Here is an 18,384-nt window from a genome sequence, read left to right on the forward strand (position 1 = left end):
TACATACATACATACATTGATGAGAGAGAGAGATGGAGACAATAGAGAGATGGAGACAATGATAGAGAGAGAGAGAGAGAGAGAGATGCAGACAGACAGACAGATACATACATGCATATATTGATGAGAGAGAGGGGGAGGGAGGGAGGGAGGGAGAGAGAGAGAGAGAGAGAGAATAAAATCCACTGGATTGGGGAGCGTGATTTTATTGCTCCCGGGCAATTAATTAAAAAGAAAACAACAATTCCAGAGGCTTGCATATAATTGTGTATTTAATAGTGCTTCATATTGTTTCCAATAACACAATTCTGTTATTTTTGAAGAAGTAAATTCACTGGGAAACAAGGTTTATTTACACTGGCATCTCCAGAAGCAAAATCGCTGGATTCTAATTTTTTTTCTTTTAATAGATCTTTATTGTTTTTTTTCCATCTATAACAACTTTCAATCATCGCATTAACATTGTTGTGTCATCATACCTATATGTATATCGATCTTATATCGCTTCTATATTTATATACATTCATTTACGGTTCTATACATTTATCTATTGCTTCTTGGCTAAATTAACTTTTATTTCTGTTATACAACCACTTATACCAATTCTCCCAAATTTCATAGTAGTCAGACTCAAAAGTATTGGATTAACATTTGGAAATGGATACAGCAAATTATAGAGGAACAAAGTGAATATAAACCGGAAGTTTTTCTGCTGGGAATAACCAAGGGGAAATATAGAAAGAAAATGAAATATATATTAATACACTTGTTGACTACAGCCAGAATAAAATTTGCCCAATGTGGGAAACAGAGTAATATTACCCCAGATGAATTCGTGATTCAGAAAATTCTAGATTGCGCAGAAATGGATGAATTAACATTAAGATTGATGGATTCTAATTTTTTTTCAATGCAATAAAAACACTCGTATGAAACGAGAATATTATATCGCCATTAAATATTCACATCTGCCTATCCAAGGTGCTTGAGAAGGATTCGCGAGATGGATGAAATGCCAAATCCAGTATAAACATCTGGTTGACTACATGTAATATAATAATAACCACGTTGGCATTGACAAATTCACCATCAGTAACTGGCATACAGCCAGTGGTGGGATTCAAATAATTTAACAACTGGTTCTCTGCCCTGATGTTTTCTTCCAACAAACCAGTTCATCCAACGGCTCAGAAAGTTAACAACTGGTTCTGCCGAAGTGGTGCAAACTGCCTGAATCCCACCACTGCGTACAGCTAGTCCCCGACTTACGGCAGTTCATTTAATGGCCATTCAAAGTTACACCGGCACTGAAAAAATGGACTTATGACCGTTTTTTTTCCACACTTATGGCCCTCGCAGCATCCCCATGGTGACGTGATCCAAATCCAGGAAACCGACTCATCTTTATGACGGTCACAGTTTCCCGGGGCCCTACGATTCACATTTTGCGCCCAGATTCTGACAAGCAAAATCAGTGGGGAAGCCAGATGGACTTCACAAGCGTTGTTATTAACTTAACAACCGCAGTGATTCATTTAACAACCGTTTCAAGAAAGGTCGCAAAAACAGGTCAAAATTCACTTCATAACTGTCTCACTTAGCAACAGAAATTTTGGGGTCAACTGGTGCGCAATTCAAGGACTATCTTTATAAGGTATAATGGTATAAGGTGTGTGTATATGTATATATATATACAGACACACATAAGGGATGCAGTGGCTCAGTGGCTAAGATGCTGAGCTTGTCGATCAGAAAAGATAGCAGTTCGGCGGTTCGAATCCCTAGCACCGTGTAACGGAGGGAGTTCCCGTGACTTGTCCCAGCTTCTGCCAACCTAGCAGTTTGAAAGCAGGTAAAAAATGCAAGTAGAAAAATAGGAAGTGGTGGGAAGGGAACAGCGTTCCGTGCGCCTTCGGTGTTTAGTTCTGTAGTTTAGTAAGTCGAGTAAGTATTTCCTTTGGCCAGATTTGTTAAGAAGGATGCAGTATAAATAATTCATCCAGAGGACTAAGGAGGATGTTAACTAGTGTAATACAAATTGCAAAGTTGTATTTTCGTGTATTTTTCACACTTGGTACAGACTGGAGGGTTTTAGGCCCTAGGCCCTACAATTAATTAATTACTGATTTATTAATCAATAATTAATTGAAAAATTAATTCATTTGTTTAAAGACATCCAATGTCTTTTCTTAGCTCACCTGAAGGACAGGATCATCTGATTTTGACTGGTCTCACAAAGCTGGACAGGGAGACTTGGATAGGAGACCACCAGGCGATCACACGGAGACTGAAAGGTTGGGGGGGCGGGGCGGGAAATCATTCTGGGTTTGTCCGTCAAGTTATCCCGGATCAAGTTCGACGTATGAGGACGCTATTTTTTATTTTTTGTTGAATCACGTCTCGCTGCAGCTCTTTGCATGCGCAACAGCCTCGCTTGATGTTGCAAATTTATCTCCACTAAGACAGTGCTTCTTAGTCTCCGCATTTTTATTTATTTTATTTGCTATTAAATTTATTTGCTGTCCATCAAACAAAACAAATCTGGGCAGCTTCTAAGATGTGTGGAGTTCAACTCCCAGAATTCCAGTGTTTCTCAAGCTTGGCAATTTTGGTTGGGGAATTCTGGGAGTTGAAGTCCGCACAAGAAATCTGAGAAACACTGGAATTCTGGGAGTTGAAGTCCGCACATGAAGTCTGAGAAACACTGGAATTCTGGGAGTTGAAGTCCACACATCAACATTGGCAAGTCTGAGAAACATTGGAATTCTGGGAGTTGAAGTGTCCACATCAAAACTACCAAGTCTGGCAGTGTTGATGTGTGGACTTCAACTCCCAGAATTCCAGTGTTTCTCAAGCTTGGCAATTTTGGTTGGGGAATTCTGGGAGTTGAAGTCTGCACACGAAGTCTGAGAAACACTGGAATTCTGGGAGTTGAAGTCCGCACATCAAGTCTGAGAAACACTGGAATTCTGGGAGTTGAAGTGTCCACACATCAACATTGGCAAGTCTGAGAAACACTGGAACTCTGGGAGTTGAAGTGTCCACATCAAAACTACCAAGTCTGGCAGTGTTGATGTGTGGACTTCAACTCCCAGAATTCCCACCTGGCTCGTTGAAACGCGCCGGATCAGCTTTGCGCAGGCGCAGCTCGTTCCCGCCTCGGCGACCTCGGAAGGCGCAGGCGCGCGGCAGACTCTCCCTCCCTCCCCTCCCAGTGAGAGATGAGAAACCCCGCCTTTCATTCTTTCGAATCGTAGGGGCAAGTGCGCGTGCGCAAGCTTTGTCAGCCGCCGCGTACAATTGCCCCCGAGTTTTTTTTCCCCCTCGCTAACCGTGCAAAAAAAAATTAAATAAATTGCATTTGCAAACTTCTGCTTCTGCGGGTCGCTAGGTAGGGGAGGAAGACAAGGAATGCACGTGGATTTTCCCCCCTATTTTGTGTTTTTAGGCGATGCACTCAAGTTAAAATGTGATAGGTTGCAAATCTCACGATTGCAAGGCTGTGTTCAGACGACAGGATGAACCAATGGCTTAGCCCGTGCACTCAAAACACGCAAAATTGGGTTGCTTTTTTTTTTTTTTTTTTTTGCTATGGTGTGAATCCACGTTCTTTGGCCAGTGAATGCATCCATGCATCCTTGCAATGCCAACATTTGAGCAAATGCAAAAATTATTTTTTGTGGGGGGGGTTCCATGCAAGAATATGGAAGGAGTAGAAGGACGTGGTGGCTCAGGGGCTAAGATGCTGAGTTTGTCGATCTGCCAACCTAGCAGTTTGAAAGGACGTAAAAAATGCAAGTAGGAAAATAGGAACCAGCTTTGGTGGGAAGGGAACAGCGTTCCATGCGCCTTCGGTGTTGAGTCATGCCGGCCACATGACCACGGAGACGTCTTCAGACAGCGCTGGCTCTTCGGCTTTGAAACAGGGATAAGCAGCGCCCCCTAGAGTCGGGAATGAATAGCACCTATGTGCGAGGAGAACCTTTCCCATCCATCTCCGTAGGAAACTCGCTCCTTATTCTGAAATTTGCATAGCTTCTTCAAAAAGTGTGGACTCTAAGCCCCATCATCCCCAGCAGGGATTTCAAGCCCATAGAACCTGCGTGGAGTGTGCCGACGCTGCCTGAGACCCAGGCGGCGTAGCCGGTGGCAGTGGTAGTACGGGTAGTCCTCGACTTACAACAGTTTGTTTCGTGGCCGTTCAAAGTTGCGACGGCACGGAAAAAAGTGACTCATGACTGTGTTTCACAGTTACGACCTTTCCAGCATCCCTGTGGTCACATGATCAAAGTTCAGACACCTGGCAACTGACTCCTATTTATGACAGTTGCAGTGTCCCGGGTTTACGCGATCACTTACGACCTGACAAGTCAACAGGGGAAGAGAGATTCACTTAACAACCATGATTAACTTAACAGATGCAATGATTCACTTAACAGCCAGGTTACTTACTTATCAACTGTACTGATGGACTTAACAGCTGAGGCAAGAAAGGTCGTCAAATGGGGCAAAACTCAACAAAGTTTCTCACTTAACGACAGAAAGTTTGGGCCAAATTGTGGTTGTATGTCGAGGACTACCTGTGCTTACTTAACAACTGAAGCGATTCATTTGACATCCCTGGCAAGGAAGGTCATCAAACGTGGCAAAACTCATGTGTCTCACTTAACAACGTAAATGTTGGCCTCCTTTGCGGTCGTAGGAAGCTTGTCCAACGGGGCAAAATTCCCTTAAGTGTCTCGCTTAATGACTTAAATGTTGGGCTCCTTTGCGGTCATAGGAAGCTCGTCCAACGGGGCAACATTCCCTTAAGTGTCTCGCTTAACGACGCAAATATTTGGCTCCTTTGTGGTCATAAGACCAGGTCTGCCTATGGTTCCTTAACAACTGCAGTGATTCATTTGACATCCCTTGCAAGGAAGCTGATCCAACGGTGCACCGTTCCCTTAAACGTCTCGCTTAACGACGCAAACGCTGGGCTCCTTTAAGGTCGTTAAATCCAGGGCTGCTTGTAGTAGTAGGGGAGAAAACGGCGCCCGTGGGCGCCCTGTTGGGCACGATGGGCAGCGGGGACGGGCGCATGCGCGCCTCCGCCTCGATGGTGGTTGGCGGAGCGGCCGAGGAGCGGTGCCTGATGGGAAGGAGGCGGTGCGGCGGCGAGTCCTCCTGCCGCCGCTGCCGCTGTTGCGCGGGCTCTTAAAGGGGCCGCCGCCTCCGCCGCTCCCGAGGATGCCGAACTTCTGCGCCGCCCCGAATTGCACCCGCAAGAGCACCCAGAGCGACCTGGCTTTCTTCCGGTTCCCGAGGGACCCCGCCCGGTGAGTGTGCAACACGCACACGCGTGTGCGAGTGGGGAGGGGGGGTTGCGTTCCCACGTGACGCGCTTGCAAACCCGGGTCGAGCTCTACCGCGCGTGCATCGCGGGGAAGCCCGAGCGCGTGTTTGGGGCGGGGCGGGGCGGAGTAGTGTTCTTTTTCCGGCAGAGGCTCGCTCTCCGAAAAAGGGGCGGGGTTTAAAGGGGCTGGACTACAAAGCCCATCGGGCTGCGGAACGCCCGGAGTCGTTTTTGCAAAGGGTTGACCCACACCCTCTTTGCACGTGACTCCCAGGCTCACGCTCCTTGTTCCAGATCTTGTGGGACTGCAGTGCCCGTGTCCATTCCCAGAGCAATTGCACTACAAAGTCCATTCCTCCCATTCTTTCACCCTGGGGATTTCCAGCATTGGCCGACTACAATGCCCATTGCTCACCGCCGTGTGGTTTCCAGAGACAGTGACATTTCCCTGCCTGACCAGTTTACAGATCTGTTGGACTACAGTGCCCATTCCCATTTCCCATGCCTGTTGGACTACGTAGTCCATTTTCCTGCTCCTCCCCACCCTGCTGATTTCTAGAGCTGCCCAACTACAAAGCCCATTTCTCACGCTGATGATTTCCAGATATATTCGGCTATGGTGCCATTTTCCAGCTTGACCAGTTTGCAGGTCCGTTGGACTACAGTGCCCATCCCCCTTTCCCACACCTGCGGGACTACATAGCCCATTCCTCCTGTTCCCCACCCTGAAATCCAGAACTTTCGGAGTACATTTGCCACCCTGATTTCTAGACATATCCGACTACAATGCCCATTTTCCACTTTGAAGATTTCCAGATCTGCTGGACTACAGTATCCATTCCCCTTTCCCACACCTGTTGGACTACATAGCCCATTCCTCCTGTTCCCCAGAACTTTCAGAATAGACTGCCCATTGCCTACCCCGATGACTAGACGTATCAGACTACAGTGCCCATTTCCCACCCTGAGGATTTCCCAAACAGTTGAACTACAGTGCCCATTTGCAATTCCCCGAGCTGTTGGACTACATAATCCATTCCTCCTGTTCCTTACCCTGGTGTTTTCCAGAACTACAGTGCCCATTTCCTAATAAGGTCCCAAGATCTGTTTCTCACCCAGATGGCATGGGTCGTGGTTCCAGGCTGGAGAATGGGCATTGTAGTCCACAATCCAGAGATCTCCAGGGTGGGGAACAAGAGAAATGGGCTTTGGAGTCAAAAATCCCTGGAAATGTGGGGCAAAGCTATGGGGGGGCAGGCCCCACCCCCTTTTTCACAGGCAATAACATGGTGCACACGTGGCAATACCCAGGCTGGCAATGGGTATTGTAGTCCAACATAGGAACTTGACATTAGAAAAAGATCTCGTGGCCCATTCAAGTTTTTTTTTAATTTATGCCTTTATTACTTTTTAATTATTTGTATTTTATACATATCTAAAAACCCAAAGAGAACAAGATAGTTCAATGGTTAAAGATGCTGACCGTGTTCGAGTCCTGCATGCTGCAGGACGGGATGAGCCCCCGTTACGGGTTGTTCCTCCACTTAATGACCAGGATTTCTGTTGCAAACTGAGGACGTTTGTTATTCTGCCCCCTTTTTAACATCTTTTCTTGCATCGGTTGTTCAGTGAATCATTGCACTTCTTAAATGAGTGACACGGTTGTTAAGTGAATCAGGCTTCCCACATTGAATTTGAAGGTCGCAAAAGGGGAATCATAGGACCCGGGACACAGCAACGGTCATAAATACGAGTCAATTCCCAAGAGTCTGAATTTTGATCACATGAGAGTGGAGATGCTAACGATTGTAAGTGTGGAAAAACAGCCACGAGTCGCCTTTTTCCACAGCTGCTGTAACTTTAAACAAAGTGTTGTAAATCAAGGACTACCTCTACTTACCCCAGCTCCTGCCCTCCTCGCAGTATGACCTGGTTTCACACTTATGACCATTGCAGCAACCCAGGGTCATGAGATCCCAGGTAGTTGGGGATTACATATATTCATACAGAGGTTTAACCATTAGTCCTTTTGAGTAGGCTCACTTACGTGTAAGTGTAACCTTTACTTAGGACCGCAACTGAGCCTGGAATTTCTGTTGCTAAGCCAGACAGTTATTAAGTGAGTTTGGCTCTGTTTTACAACCTTTCTTGCCGCAGTCAGTCAGTCAGTGAATCGCCATTACGGTCGTTAAGCCAGACAGTTATTAAGTGAGTTTGGCTCCATTTTACAACCTTTCTTGCCACAGTCGGTCAGTGAATCGCCGTTACGTTCATTAAGCCAGACAGTTATTAAGTGAGTTTGGCTCCATTTTACAACCTTTCTTGCCACAGTTGGTCAGTGAATCGCCATTACGGTCGTTAAGCCAGACAGTTATTAAGTGAGTTTGGCTCTGTTTTACAACCTTTCTTGCCGCAGTCAGTCACTGAATCGCCATTACGGTCGTTAAGCCAGACAGTTATTAAGTGAGTTTGGCTCTGTTTTACAACCTTTCTTGCCGCAGTCAGTCACTGAATCGCCATTACGGTCGTTAAGCCAGACAGTTATTAAGTGAGTTTGGCTCCGTTTTACAACCTTTCTTCCCACAGTCGGTCAGTGAATCGCCGTTACGTTTGTGACAATTGTTAAGCAAATCGGGCTTCCCCGTTGACTCTGCTTATCCGAACGTCGCAAAAGACAATCGCGTACTGCAACCGTCATAAATATGAATCCGTTGCCAAGTGTCTGAATTTTGATCACACAACCATGTGAGGATGCTGCAGTGGTCGTAAGCGTGAAAAAGGGCCGTAAGTCAGGTTTTTTTCAGTTCAGTGGGAATGCTGAAATGGTTGTTAAGTGTGAAAAGGGGGCATCAGTCCCTTTTTCCCCGCACTGTTGTACTTTGAAGGGTCATTCAGCGCATGACCCGTCAAAACCGCGCTCGACTAAGCCGCGCCCGATTAAACTGCGTCGCTGACGTCATCAACAACCAGCGCGGAGAAAGAAGGGCGCTTTAAATAGCGCTTTGAAAGCAAGCCGATTCAATTTAAGGTAAGGGTTAGCTTTAGGGTTAGGTTAAGGGTTAGGTTTAGGGTTAGGTTTAGGATTGAAGAGCCAAGGTGGCGCAGTGGTTAAATGCAGCACTGCAGGCTACTGCTAGATCAGCAGGTCAGCGGTTCAAATCCCACCGGCTCAGGGTTGACTCAGCCTTCCATCCTTCCGAGGTGGGTAAAATGAGGACCCAGATTGTTGGGGGCAATATGCTGACTCTCTGTAAACCGCTTAGAGAGGCCTGAAAGGCCTATGAAGCGGTATATAAGTCCACTGCTATTGCTATTGCTATTGCTATTAGGTTTAGGGGGGTTAGGTTTAGGTTTAGGGGTTAATTTTAGGTTTAGCGTTTACAGCGTGCTTCTGTCTCCGCGCTGTTGTCGCCCTGTTGATGATGTCAGCTACGCGGTTTAGTCGGACGTGGTTTAATCGAGCGCGGTTTTGTGGTGGAACCCATTCAGTGAACGATTGTAAGTTAAGGACACCTCCACTCCCCCGTACAAAATTAAACCCTCCTGTTTTAACACCCAGCTTACACGCTGTTGGTCTGTGAAACTTCCCAGGAGCTAAAATATATTTTACTCGCTGGTTACCCACTCTTTCCGACAAAGCTATGTGATCGGGCTCTGCAGGAGAAGTTCGGTTCAAAATCCGTTGGCTCAATCGTCGTCGGTGATTGAAACACATAAGGCAGCGGTTCCCAACCTCTGGGTTACGACCTCTTTGGGGGGTGACCGACCCGTAGGGGTCGCTTAAGACCATCCACCTCCACCGGCGTCTCCCATGCTCAGGAGCGCGTCCTGAAGGGGAAGGTGCATGAAGAGCGCTGGATAAAGTTTACTCCTCAGTTATTCTTCTTAGGTATAATTACCGACAGTACAGCGGTAGAGATTAACTTGATTTTGCACTTAATAACGGCGGCAAGACTGTTGGTGGCGCAATACTGGAAGAAGGAAGACTTGCCTACAATCCAAGAATGGACATTGAAAGTCACAAATTTAGCCGAGATGGCTAAAATATCGGCATATCTTAAGGACCACTCAAATGAGAGATATAAACGAGACTGGGAAAAAATGGATTAATTATATACAAAATAAATACGGGATTAAGAAATTCCAGATAGCTTATGCTTAAGATCAGGAATGATTTAAATTGTTTAAAGTTAGCTTAGCAAGGAGGAGCTAAGTTCAATGTAAAGATGTTATTAATTTCTTATTCTTTTTTCCAATATATTTCAGACTGTGTTTGTTAAAAATCTATACCGTGTACGGGTTCTGGGAAGTCGGGGGGGGGTAGGTTTTGGGGGGGAGGGTGCGGGGGAGGGATACGTGTTAGATTTTAATGTAATTTGACCCCACTTGTATACTGTTTTTTTTTTTCTTATATTTTCATTACTATTATTATTACTATTTTTTTCTTTGAAACTAGGATATGTTAAGCATATTGACATGTAGCGGAAATACACCAAGGAGAGGAGGAGTGGGAAACAGAAGGGAGAAGAAAGGTGGGAATGGAAGGATGGGAGGGTAAGGGGGGAAGATGAGAAGGATAAGGAGGAGTGGGTTGTAGAAAGAGGAGCAGTAGAAAGGGAGGGGAAGTAGAGTAGGAAAGGATGATGGAAGGAAGATAGAAAGTTGGAGGGTGGTAGAAGAAAGAGGTGTATGGAGAGCAGAAGAGTTATAATGGGTTTTTATTTTTCTGGGCATTGTTGACAAGAGGAACTGATGTGATTATTATTTAATGCTATATGATATGGGCTATGTATAGTATACATGTGAGTGTGTGTGTTATGAAAATGAAAATAAATATTCATTAAAAAAAAAAAAGAGCGCTGGGTGGCGAAGCAGTCGGCTCCGGGCACAGCCTAGACGCCGCTCTGCCCGGTCTTCACGCCAGGGAAAGGCCGAGGCGCTGAAGGGGGAGAGAGACGGGTCCTTCTGGGTGGCGGATTAGCCTCGGCTCCGACGGACGTCCGAAGCAAGCGCTATTGGCGGTGCCGCTTCAGCCCAGCTGCTTGCACAGGGGGGTCGAAGGCGGCCAGAGAACAGGAGACCGACGGGGCAGTCGGGCCACCCACTTCAGCCGGCGGGACAGGCTCTCGCCCAGGCAGGCACATGCCGGGATTCAAGCCGCCTTGGGCCTGGACGCTGCCTTTGCTGCCACTGGTCCTGTCCTGCGGGCTAAACTGAGCTCGGAGGCTTTTTGGCCCCCGGGAAGGGCTGGCAAGAGAGGAGAGAGGAGAGGAGGACAGGCCCCGCCCACCCATTCCTTCCGTCCCGAGGAATTCCACTCAGGACGGAAGCACAGTTCGATGTAGCTTAAGCCTCCGTTTAAAATCCCATTTAAAGGGCAACTTCTTAATCTGTGTTAAATCGATTGCTCTCACGAATTAACTGCTACGTGCTCCCACGCCTGGTTGTAACGCTTCGAAAGAAAGAAAGAAAGAAAGAAAGAAAGAAAGAAAGAAAGAAAGGGGATGGAGGGAGGCATGGAAGGAAAGAAAGAAAAAGAAAAAAGGAAAGGAAGGGAAGAATGGAAAGAAAGTAAGAAAGAAAGAAAGAAAAGGGAGGGAGGAATGGAAATGAAGAAAAGGGAGGGAGGAATGGAAGGAAAGAAAGAAAAATAAAGAGAAAGGGGAGGAAGGCATGGAAGGAAAGAAAGGAAAAGAAAGAAAGAAAGAAAGAAAGAAAGAAAGAAAGAAAGAAAGAAAGAAGAAAAGGGAGGGAGGAATAGAAAGAAAGAAAGGAAAAGGGAGGAATGAAAAGAAAGAGAAAGAAAGAAAAGGGAGGAATGGAAGGAAGGAAAGAAAAAGTAAATAAGTAAGGAAGGAAGGAAGGAAGAAAAGAGAGGGAGGAATGGAAAGAAAGTAAGAAAGAAGAAAAGGGAGGAATGAAAAGAAAGAAAAGGGAGGAAGGGAGGAATGGAAATAAAGAAAAGGAGGGAGGAATGGTAAGAAAGAAAAATAAAGAGTAAGAAAGAAAAAGAAAGAAAAGGGATGGAGGAAGGCATGGAAGGAAAGAAAGAAAAAGTAAGAAAGAAAAGGGAGGGAGGAATGGAAAGAAAAAAAGAAAAGGGAGGAATGAAAAGAAAGAGAAAGAAAAGGGAGGGAAGAATGGAAGGAAAGAAGGAAAGAAAAACTGGGTGGGTGGATGGAACGGAATGTAAAACAAAGTAAACTTAATAAAGTGAAACTCATGTAAACCACGAACTGCTGAGGGAGGAAGGCAGGGAGGTCGTTTTATCCTGGAAAATCCCAGCCTGCCTGATCTTCTCCCCAACCAAGATTGGCAGATTAATCACTTTGCTTTAATTATGTTCAATTTGTAATAATGAAAATACATCCTGCATATCAGGTATTTACATTACGATTCATAACAGTAGCAAAATTACAGTTATGAAGTAGCAACGAAAACAGTTTTATGGTTGGGGGTCACCACCACATGAGGAACTGTATTAAAGGGTCACGGCATTGGGAAGGTTGAGAACCACTGACCTAAGGGAATATCTCTCCCGCCACCTTGAGTCCAGTAGCCATTCCATTGGTGGAAGGCGTAGACATTTTGGTGAGGTACCGACTTTTAGTACTATAAGGAGCCCCAGACCGCTTCTGAGTGAAGGAGTAGAATGATCGCCAGTTTCAACTGAGGTAACGGAATGTGAGGCAACTTGCAGTTGGAACAGAGTTCTTTTCAGATGGGGAGGGGGAGTAGAATGTCTAACTCCTTAACATCAGATCTTGTTAATATGGAGACAGGAGCTGACAGAAGTCCAAGATCGCAGTCGATACTTTTGCTGCTGGACGATCCTTTTGGACCTAAACCGTCCCGAAGCGACGGTGACAGGGAAGAGTACCTCTTGCTGATCTCAGGGACATTGCAAAGTCCCTGATTGATCCAAGAGAATCTCTTCTTGCTGGCGACAGAAGCGCAGCCAAAAGCTGCTGAAGTTGGGACAGCTCCTCAACGGGAGGAAAGCGGAAAGAGAAAGTGTGTCCATCTGGTGAGGAAATTTTATTGTTATAAAAGAGACTGCCCCCCCCAAAAAAATCAAAGGTAAATTAAACTTGCAAAGAAATGAAAATAAGCGGCGAAATTAAGCTATATTGGACAGTGTGTTATCCTTTTTTTTTTCATTTTCTTTTATGGATGGAAGTTTTGCGAATATTTCCTACTTTTTAAAGTGAAAGTATTGTTTTTTCTTCTTCTATTTCTTTTTTTTTTTAACTTATGGATTAAGTCTTTTTCTTTATTTTTATATTATTGGTTTGGATGGGTTTTTCTCTTTATTTTGCCCCATTTAAGAATTATTATTATTATTTTTTAGCCTGGAATATAAAGAAGATATAAAAGGAATATAAAGAGGGTAGTAACATTAGAGGGGAGAATAAGTTGCACTGCCACTTGGAGGTTGGAGGTTGAGTCCTGGAAATGAGAAATGCTTTCTCTTTTTTCTCTTTGATCATGCTGACTTTGCACTTCAAAGGCTTCAGCTTGTTTACAGAAGAGATAAGGAGAAGAGCATGAGTTGTTTATACAGGTGCTCTTTGAATGCTTCTTTGGCAGCTGGACAGAAGTGAAAACAAAACCTTGTTTTGAAACTAGAGTGGCAGTGTTTACTGGTTGGAAGAATGGCACAACACCAAAAAGAAACCATAACATTACAACAGACTATGTTTGAAATTCACAAATTATTAGAAACAACAGAGAAAATTGAGAAAGAGATTGGAAAATATAGATTGCAATGCAGTAAAATTCGATGGAAAAATTGACGATAGCCAGCAAATGGAAAAAGTGGAAATTAGAGACCTAAAAACCCAAGGGAAAAATGAACAAAGAGGCAAGATAATTGTGGATACTGACAGTGACCTGAGTGTGGTTGGAGATGGAAATTATGGAACATGGATAGATGGAAAGGAGCTCTACCTCAGATTTTATCGTTTTAGATTTATGTGAATTAACTGCCTCTCTCTTTTTTTTTTTTTTTTTTGCAGGTGCCAGCGATGGGTTGAGAACTGCCGAAGAGTTGATCTGGAAGATAAGACGCCCGATCAGCTGAACAAGCATTACCGGCTGTGCGCAGAGCATTTCGAGACCTCTATGATATGTCGGAGCGTAAGTGGGAGGAAGGGTGTCCAAACTTGGGAATTTTAAGACTTGGGGACTTCAACTCCCAGAATTCCCCAGCCAGCCAAGCTGGCTGGGGAATTCTGGGTGTTGAAGTCCATAAGTCTTAAAAGTTCTCAAGTTTGGAGTATAACATGAATGGAAATGGAAATTGGGAGAGCAAATAAAAATAACAGATTACCCAAATCTCTCTTCTTTCCCCTTCCCTTCCTTCCTCTCCCTTTTCCCTTCTCTTTCTTTTCCCCCCTCTTTTCCTTCCTTCCCTCCCTTCCCTTCGTTCTCCCTTTCCTCCCCTCTTCTCCCTGTTCCTTTTCTCTTTCTTTTTCTTTTCCAGAGCCCCTACAGGACAGTTTTACGGGACAATGCCGTGCCCACCATATTCGACTTGACCAGCCATTTGAACAACCCACACAGCAGGCACCGCAAAAGGATTAAAGAGCTGGTAAGGTTTGGCTCCGGCTGCATTGATCGCTGACGGTAAATTCTCAAAGTGACGTCTGTCTTCTAAATCTTGGTTTTTTTCCCCCCCAATGTGGCGATTTTAAGATGTGTGGACTTCAACTCCCAGAGTTGAGTTCTACATTCTAATAAAAGGTCTCAAAGAATCAGTCCTTCCTTCCTTCCTTCCTTCTTCCCTCTCCCATCTGTACATCCCTTCTTCCTTCCTTTCTCCCTCCGTCCCTCCTGTCTGTCCATCCTTCCTTCCCTTCCTCCCTCTCTCCCTCTCCTGTCTATACATCCCTTCCTTCCTTCCTTCCTTTCTTCTTCCCTCTCTCTCCTGTCTGTACATCCTTCCTTTCTTCTTCCCTCTCCTGTCTGTCTATCCTTCCTTCCTTTCTCCCTCTGTCCCTCCTGTCTGCATCCTTCCTTCCCTTCCTCCCTCTCTCCCTCTCCTGTCTATACATCCCTCCCTTCCTTCCTTTCTTCTTCCCTCTCTCTCCTGTCTGTCTATCCTTTCTTCCTTCCTTTCTCCCTCTGTCCCTCCTGTCTGCATCCTTCCTTCCCTTCCTCCCTCTCTCCCTCTCCTGTCTGTACATCCCTCCCTTCCTTCCTTTCTTCTTCCATCCCTCTCCTATCTGTACATCCCTTCTTCCTTCCTTTCTCCCTCTGTCCCTCCTGCCTGTACATCCCTTCTTCCTTTCTTTCTCTCTCCATCCTCTGCTGACTGTACATCCTTCCCCCCCTCTACTGTGTGTACATCCCTCCTTCCTTTCTCCCTCCCCCCTCGCTCTCCTGTCCTTCCTTCCTTCCTTCCTTCCTTCTGATCCAAACAGTCAGTGTTCAGAAAATGCATACAGAATTTCTTTGAATTGTGCTTCAATTGCTTCTCAAATGGGTGAATTTAAAAACATCTCCCTTTTCATTCCCCAGAGTGAAGAGGAAATACGAACATTAAAACAGCAAAAGAGTAAGTTTCAATTACTTGGTGTTTTTTTTTAAGAATCGGGTTAGTACATCAGTAACAATGGGCAGTGAAATGGTTTTAGGATCCAATCTGGGTCGGTCACTGGAACGAGAAGTTTAGCTTTTTGACCTTTCAAACCTGTTTCCCAGCTGTCAAATCATTTCCCTGGCTGTTTTTGTACCTGCTTGGCCAACAATCTTCCTTTCCCACTTTTTTCTCTCTTTCCCTTCCCTCCTCCCCTGGTTGACTCTCGGCCAATCCCCAGTGAGACAGTGAATTCTAGTCCCGCCTTTGGCACGAAAACCAGCTGACTGATTTCGAGCCAATCTCTCTCACACACACCCCTCTCCCTCCCTCTCTCTTCTCCCCCCCCCCAATCTCACAAGGTTGTTGTGGGGAAAAGGAGGAAGGTGTAGTAAGCACTGTATGTCGTAGCCACCTTGAGTTACTTTTATAGTAATAAGGTGGGATAAAACAAAATAAGTAACACAACTTATGAATGTTGTGTTTTTAATTATGTATTGCCTTATATGTTAAAAGTTTGTTTCCCCCTCCCCTTTGGTTGTGAGCCGCCCTGAGTCCCCCCAGGGAAAAGGGCGGCATACAAATAAACTTCTAAACTAAACTAAACTAAACAACTGAAGTGCTTTAACATCTCAGTCATTTGAAGACAATATTTTGGTATCCTTAGCGGGTCAGTATTAAATAAACTTTTTCTTCCCATTTCCCTAGTTGACGAAACTTTCGAACAAGAAAAGACCAACTCCGAGTCCAAGAAGGATGTCCAGAACCCTGCCTCAGAAGAAGGCCGAGAAGAGCCGACCAACGACGACCTCCCGTTAACCCAAGAAGAGCGGGAAAACAAGGATTACCTCAAATCGTTATTCGAGATTTTAATCCTCATGGGCAAACAAAACATCCCTCTGGACGGCCACAACGCCGACGAACTTCCCGAAGGAATTTTCACCCCGGATAATTTCCAAGCCCTCTTGGAATTCCGGATCAATTCCGGAGACGAAGTTCTGAGGAAACAATTCGAGACCACGGCCGTGAACTTGGCCTACTGCTCCGAAACCCAGCAGAAGCAAATGCTGGAGATTTGTGAGAATTGTGTGCGCGAAGAAATGCTGAGGGAGGTGAGGGACTCCCAGTTTTTCTCCATTGTCACCGACGAAGTGGTGGACTTGGCCGGCGAGGATTACTTGCCCCTCCTGGTGAGATTTGTGGACGATGCTCACAACTTGCGAGAAGAATTTGTCGGCTTCCTACCTTATGAAGCCGACCCGGAAATCTTAGCAGTGAAGTTCCACACCACCATTACCGAAAAGTGGGGCTTAAACATGGAGTATTGCCGAGGTCAGGCCTACTTCGTCTCCAGCGGGTTTGCGTCTAAAATGAAGACCGTGGCCACGCGGATTTTGGAAAAGTATCCTCAGGCCATTTACACATTGTCTTCTTCATGTGCCTTGAACCTGTGGTTGGCCAAATCGGTCCCCGTTCTGGGCATTTCGGCGGCGCTGGGAACCATGGAAGAGGTCTGCTTGTTCTTTCTGCAATCCCCTCAGATGTTGGATGGGCTGGACAACATTATCTCCGTCCTCTTCCACAACAGCGAGGAGAAAGGGAATTTGCTGAAGGAGATCGCCCGTTCTCACTGGACGGGACGCCACGACAGCTTTGAGATCATGGTTGACCTTCTCCAAGCTCTGGTGCTCTGCTTGGATGGTGTCAACGACGTGTCGGTAGCATGGAACAGCTCCCTGGTGGGACAAGCGAGCATTCTCTCCATGGCCCTGGCGAATTTTGACTTTGTGGTCACAGTGGTCATCATCAAGAACGTTCTCTCCTTCACCAGAGCTTTCGGGAAGAATCTCCAGGGCCAAACGTCCGACGTTTTCTTCGCGGCCAGCAGCTTGACCGCCGTCCTGCATTCCCTCAACGAGGTGATGGAGAACATCGAGGTGTATCATGAGTTCTGGTTTGAGGAAGCCACCAACTTGGCCTCCAAGCTGGACCTCCCCATTAAATTGCCCGGGAAGTTTTGCCGAGCCCAACAAGGAAATATGGATACTGAGATCACTCCGGAGAATTACTACAAAGAAGCCCTCAGCATCCCGACGGTGGAACACATCATCCAGGAGTTGAAGGACATCTTCTCAGAACAGCACTTGAAGGCCCTCAAGTGCTTGTCTCTAGTGCCTTCGGTCATGGGCCAGCTCAAATTCAACACCTCCGAGGAACATCACGCCGATATGTACAAGAACGACCTCACGAACCCGGATACTCTCTCCGCGGAGCTTCATTGCTGGAGAATCAAGTGGAAACACCGTGGGAAGGACATCGAGCTGCCCACCACCATCTACGAGACCCTCCATCTGCCGGACATTAAGTTCTTCCCCAACGTCTACTCGTTGTTGAAGGTCCTTTGCATCCTGCCCATCATGAAGGTGGAGAGCGAGAAATTCGAGATCGGCCGACGGCGTTTGAAGGCCTACCTCAAGAACACGGTGACCGAGCAGCGCTCCAATAACCTCGCCCTGTTGAACATAAACTTTGACATCAAGCACGACTTGGACTTAATGGTGGACACTTACATGAAACTCTATCCGGAGAAAGCGGAATTTCAAGAGGAGTTTCTTCCGTCCCGCGATTCCGAAGCGGCCCAAGAGACTTAAAACGAGCGAGGGGGGGAGCGGTCCGCCAGCATGGTTGAGATACATCATTTGGCCTTCTAAAATAATAATAAGGGTCCATTTAGCGCCCCCGCTTGAAGTAAAACATCAGAGTAGGCCCCCTTACATTGCAGGCCTGACTTGAAAGGAGCTGCAGATAATTTACCAGTTGAGGTCTTGTTCTCTGAGCATAAAGCGCTCCAGTTCGTCCTTGGTTTATTGCCAAGAAAAGCCAGTTCATTAAGGAAAAAAAAGTGTGTATTGATCGTTAATTTCTTTCCTCCATCCCCAAATCCCAGGCCCAAAAAAGAAGGATGTAAATTCGACCTAAGCTATGCTGTGGAAATGTACTTTTCCATCTCTTCAATCCTTTGCTAGGAGCCAGGGGAAAAGGCCTGAGGTTCTTATAAGGTTTTAGACCAGAGGTGTCCAATTTTGGCCACTTTAAGACTGGTGGACTTCAACTCCCAGAATTCCCCAGCCAGCTACAGCTGAGGAATTCTGGGAGTTGAAGTCCACAAGTCTTAAGTCTGGGAGTTGAAGTCCACAAGTCTCAAATTGACTAAGGTTGGACACAACTTGGGGACTGACGAGGTGGCACAGTGGTTAAATGCAGCACTGCAGGCTACTTCAGCTGACTGCAGTTCTGCAGTTCGCCTGTTCAAATCTCACCGGCTCAGGGTTGACTCAGCCTTCCATCCTTCCGAGGTGGGTAAAATGAGGACCCGGATTGTTGTTGGGGGCAATATGCTGACTCTGTAAACCGCTTAGAGAGGGCTGAAAGCCCTATGAAGCGGTATATAAGTCTAACTGCTATTGCT

At 46.0% G+C, this 18,384-nt stretch overlaps 1 protein-coding gene across 2 annotated transcripts; it reads left to right on the forward strand.

Moving 5' to 3' along the window:
• Positions 1–5,150: 5,150 nt before the first annotated feature.
• THAP12 (THAP domain containing 12) lies at positions 5,151–17,854 on the forward strand. Of its 2 annotated transcripts, none has more exons than XM_032220265.1 (5): positions 5,151–5,318; positions 13,354–13,474; positions 13,821–13,928; positions 14,858–14,894; positions 15,624–17,854. In XM_032220265.1, the coding sequence occupies exons 1-5, from the start codon at positions 5,230–5,232 to the stop codon at positions 17,564–17,566; spliced, it is 2,298 nt and encodes a 765-aa protein (XP_032076156.1). In that variant the 5' UTR covers positions 5,151–5,229; the 3' UTR covers positions 17,567–17,854. The 2 variants fall into 2 exon arrangements, with proteins under 2 accessions (XP_032076156.1, XP_032076157.1); XM_032220266.1 differs by lacking the exon at positions 5,151–5,318 and adding an exon at positions 12,334–12,362.
• The last annotated feature ends 530 nt before the right edge of the window (positions 17,855–18,384 follow it).

Source organism: Thamnophis elegans, chromosome 6 (genome assembly GCF_009769535.1).
Source record: "Thamnophis elegans isolate rThaEle1 chromosome 6, rThaEle1.pri, whole genome shotgun sequence".
NCBI classification, from domain to species: Eukaryota; Metazoa; Chordata; class Lepidosauria; order Squamata; family Colubridae; genus Thamnophis; species Thamnophis elegans.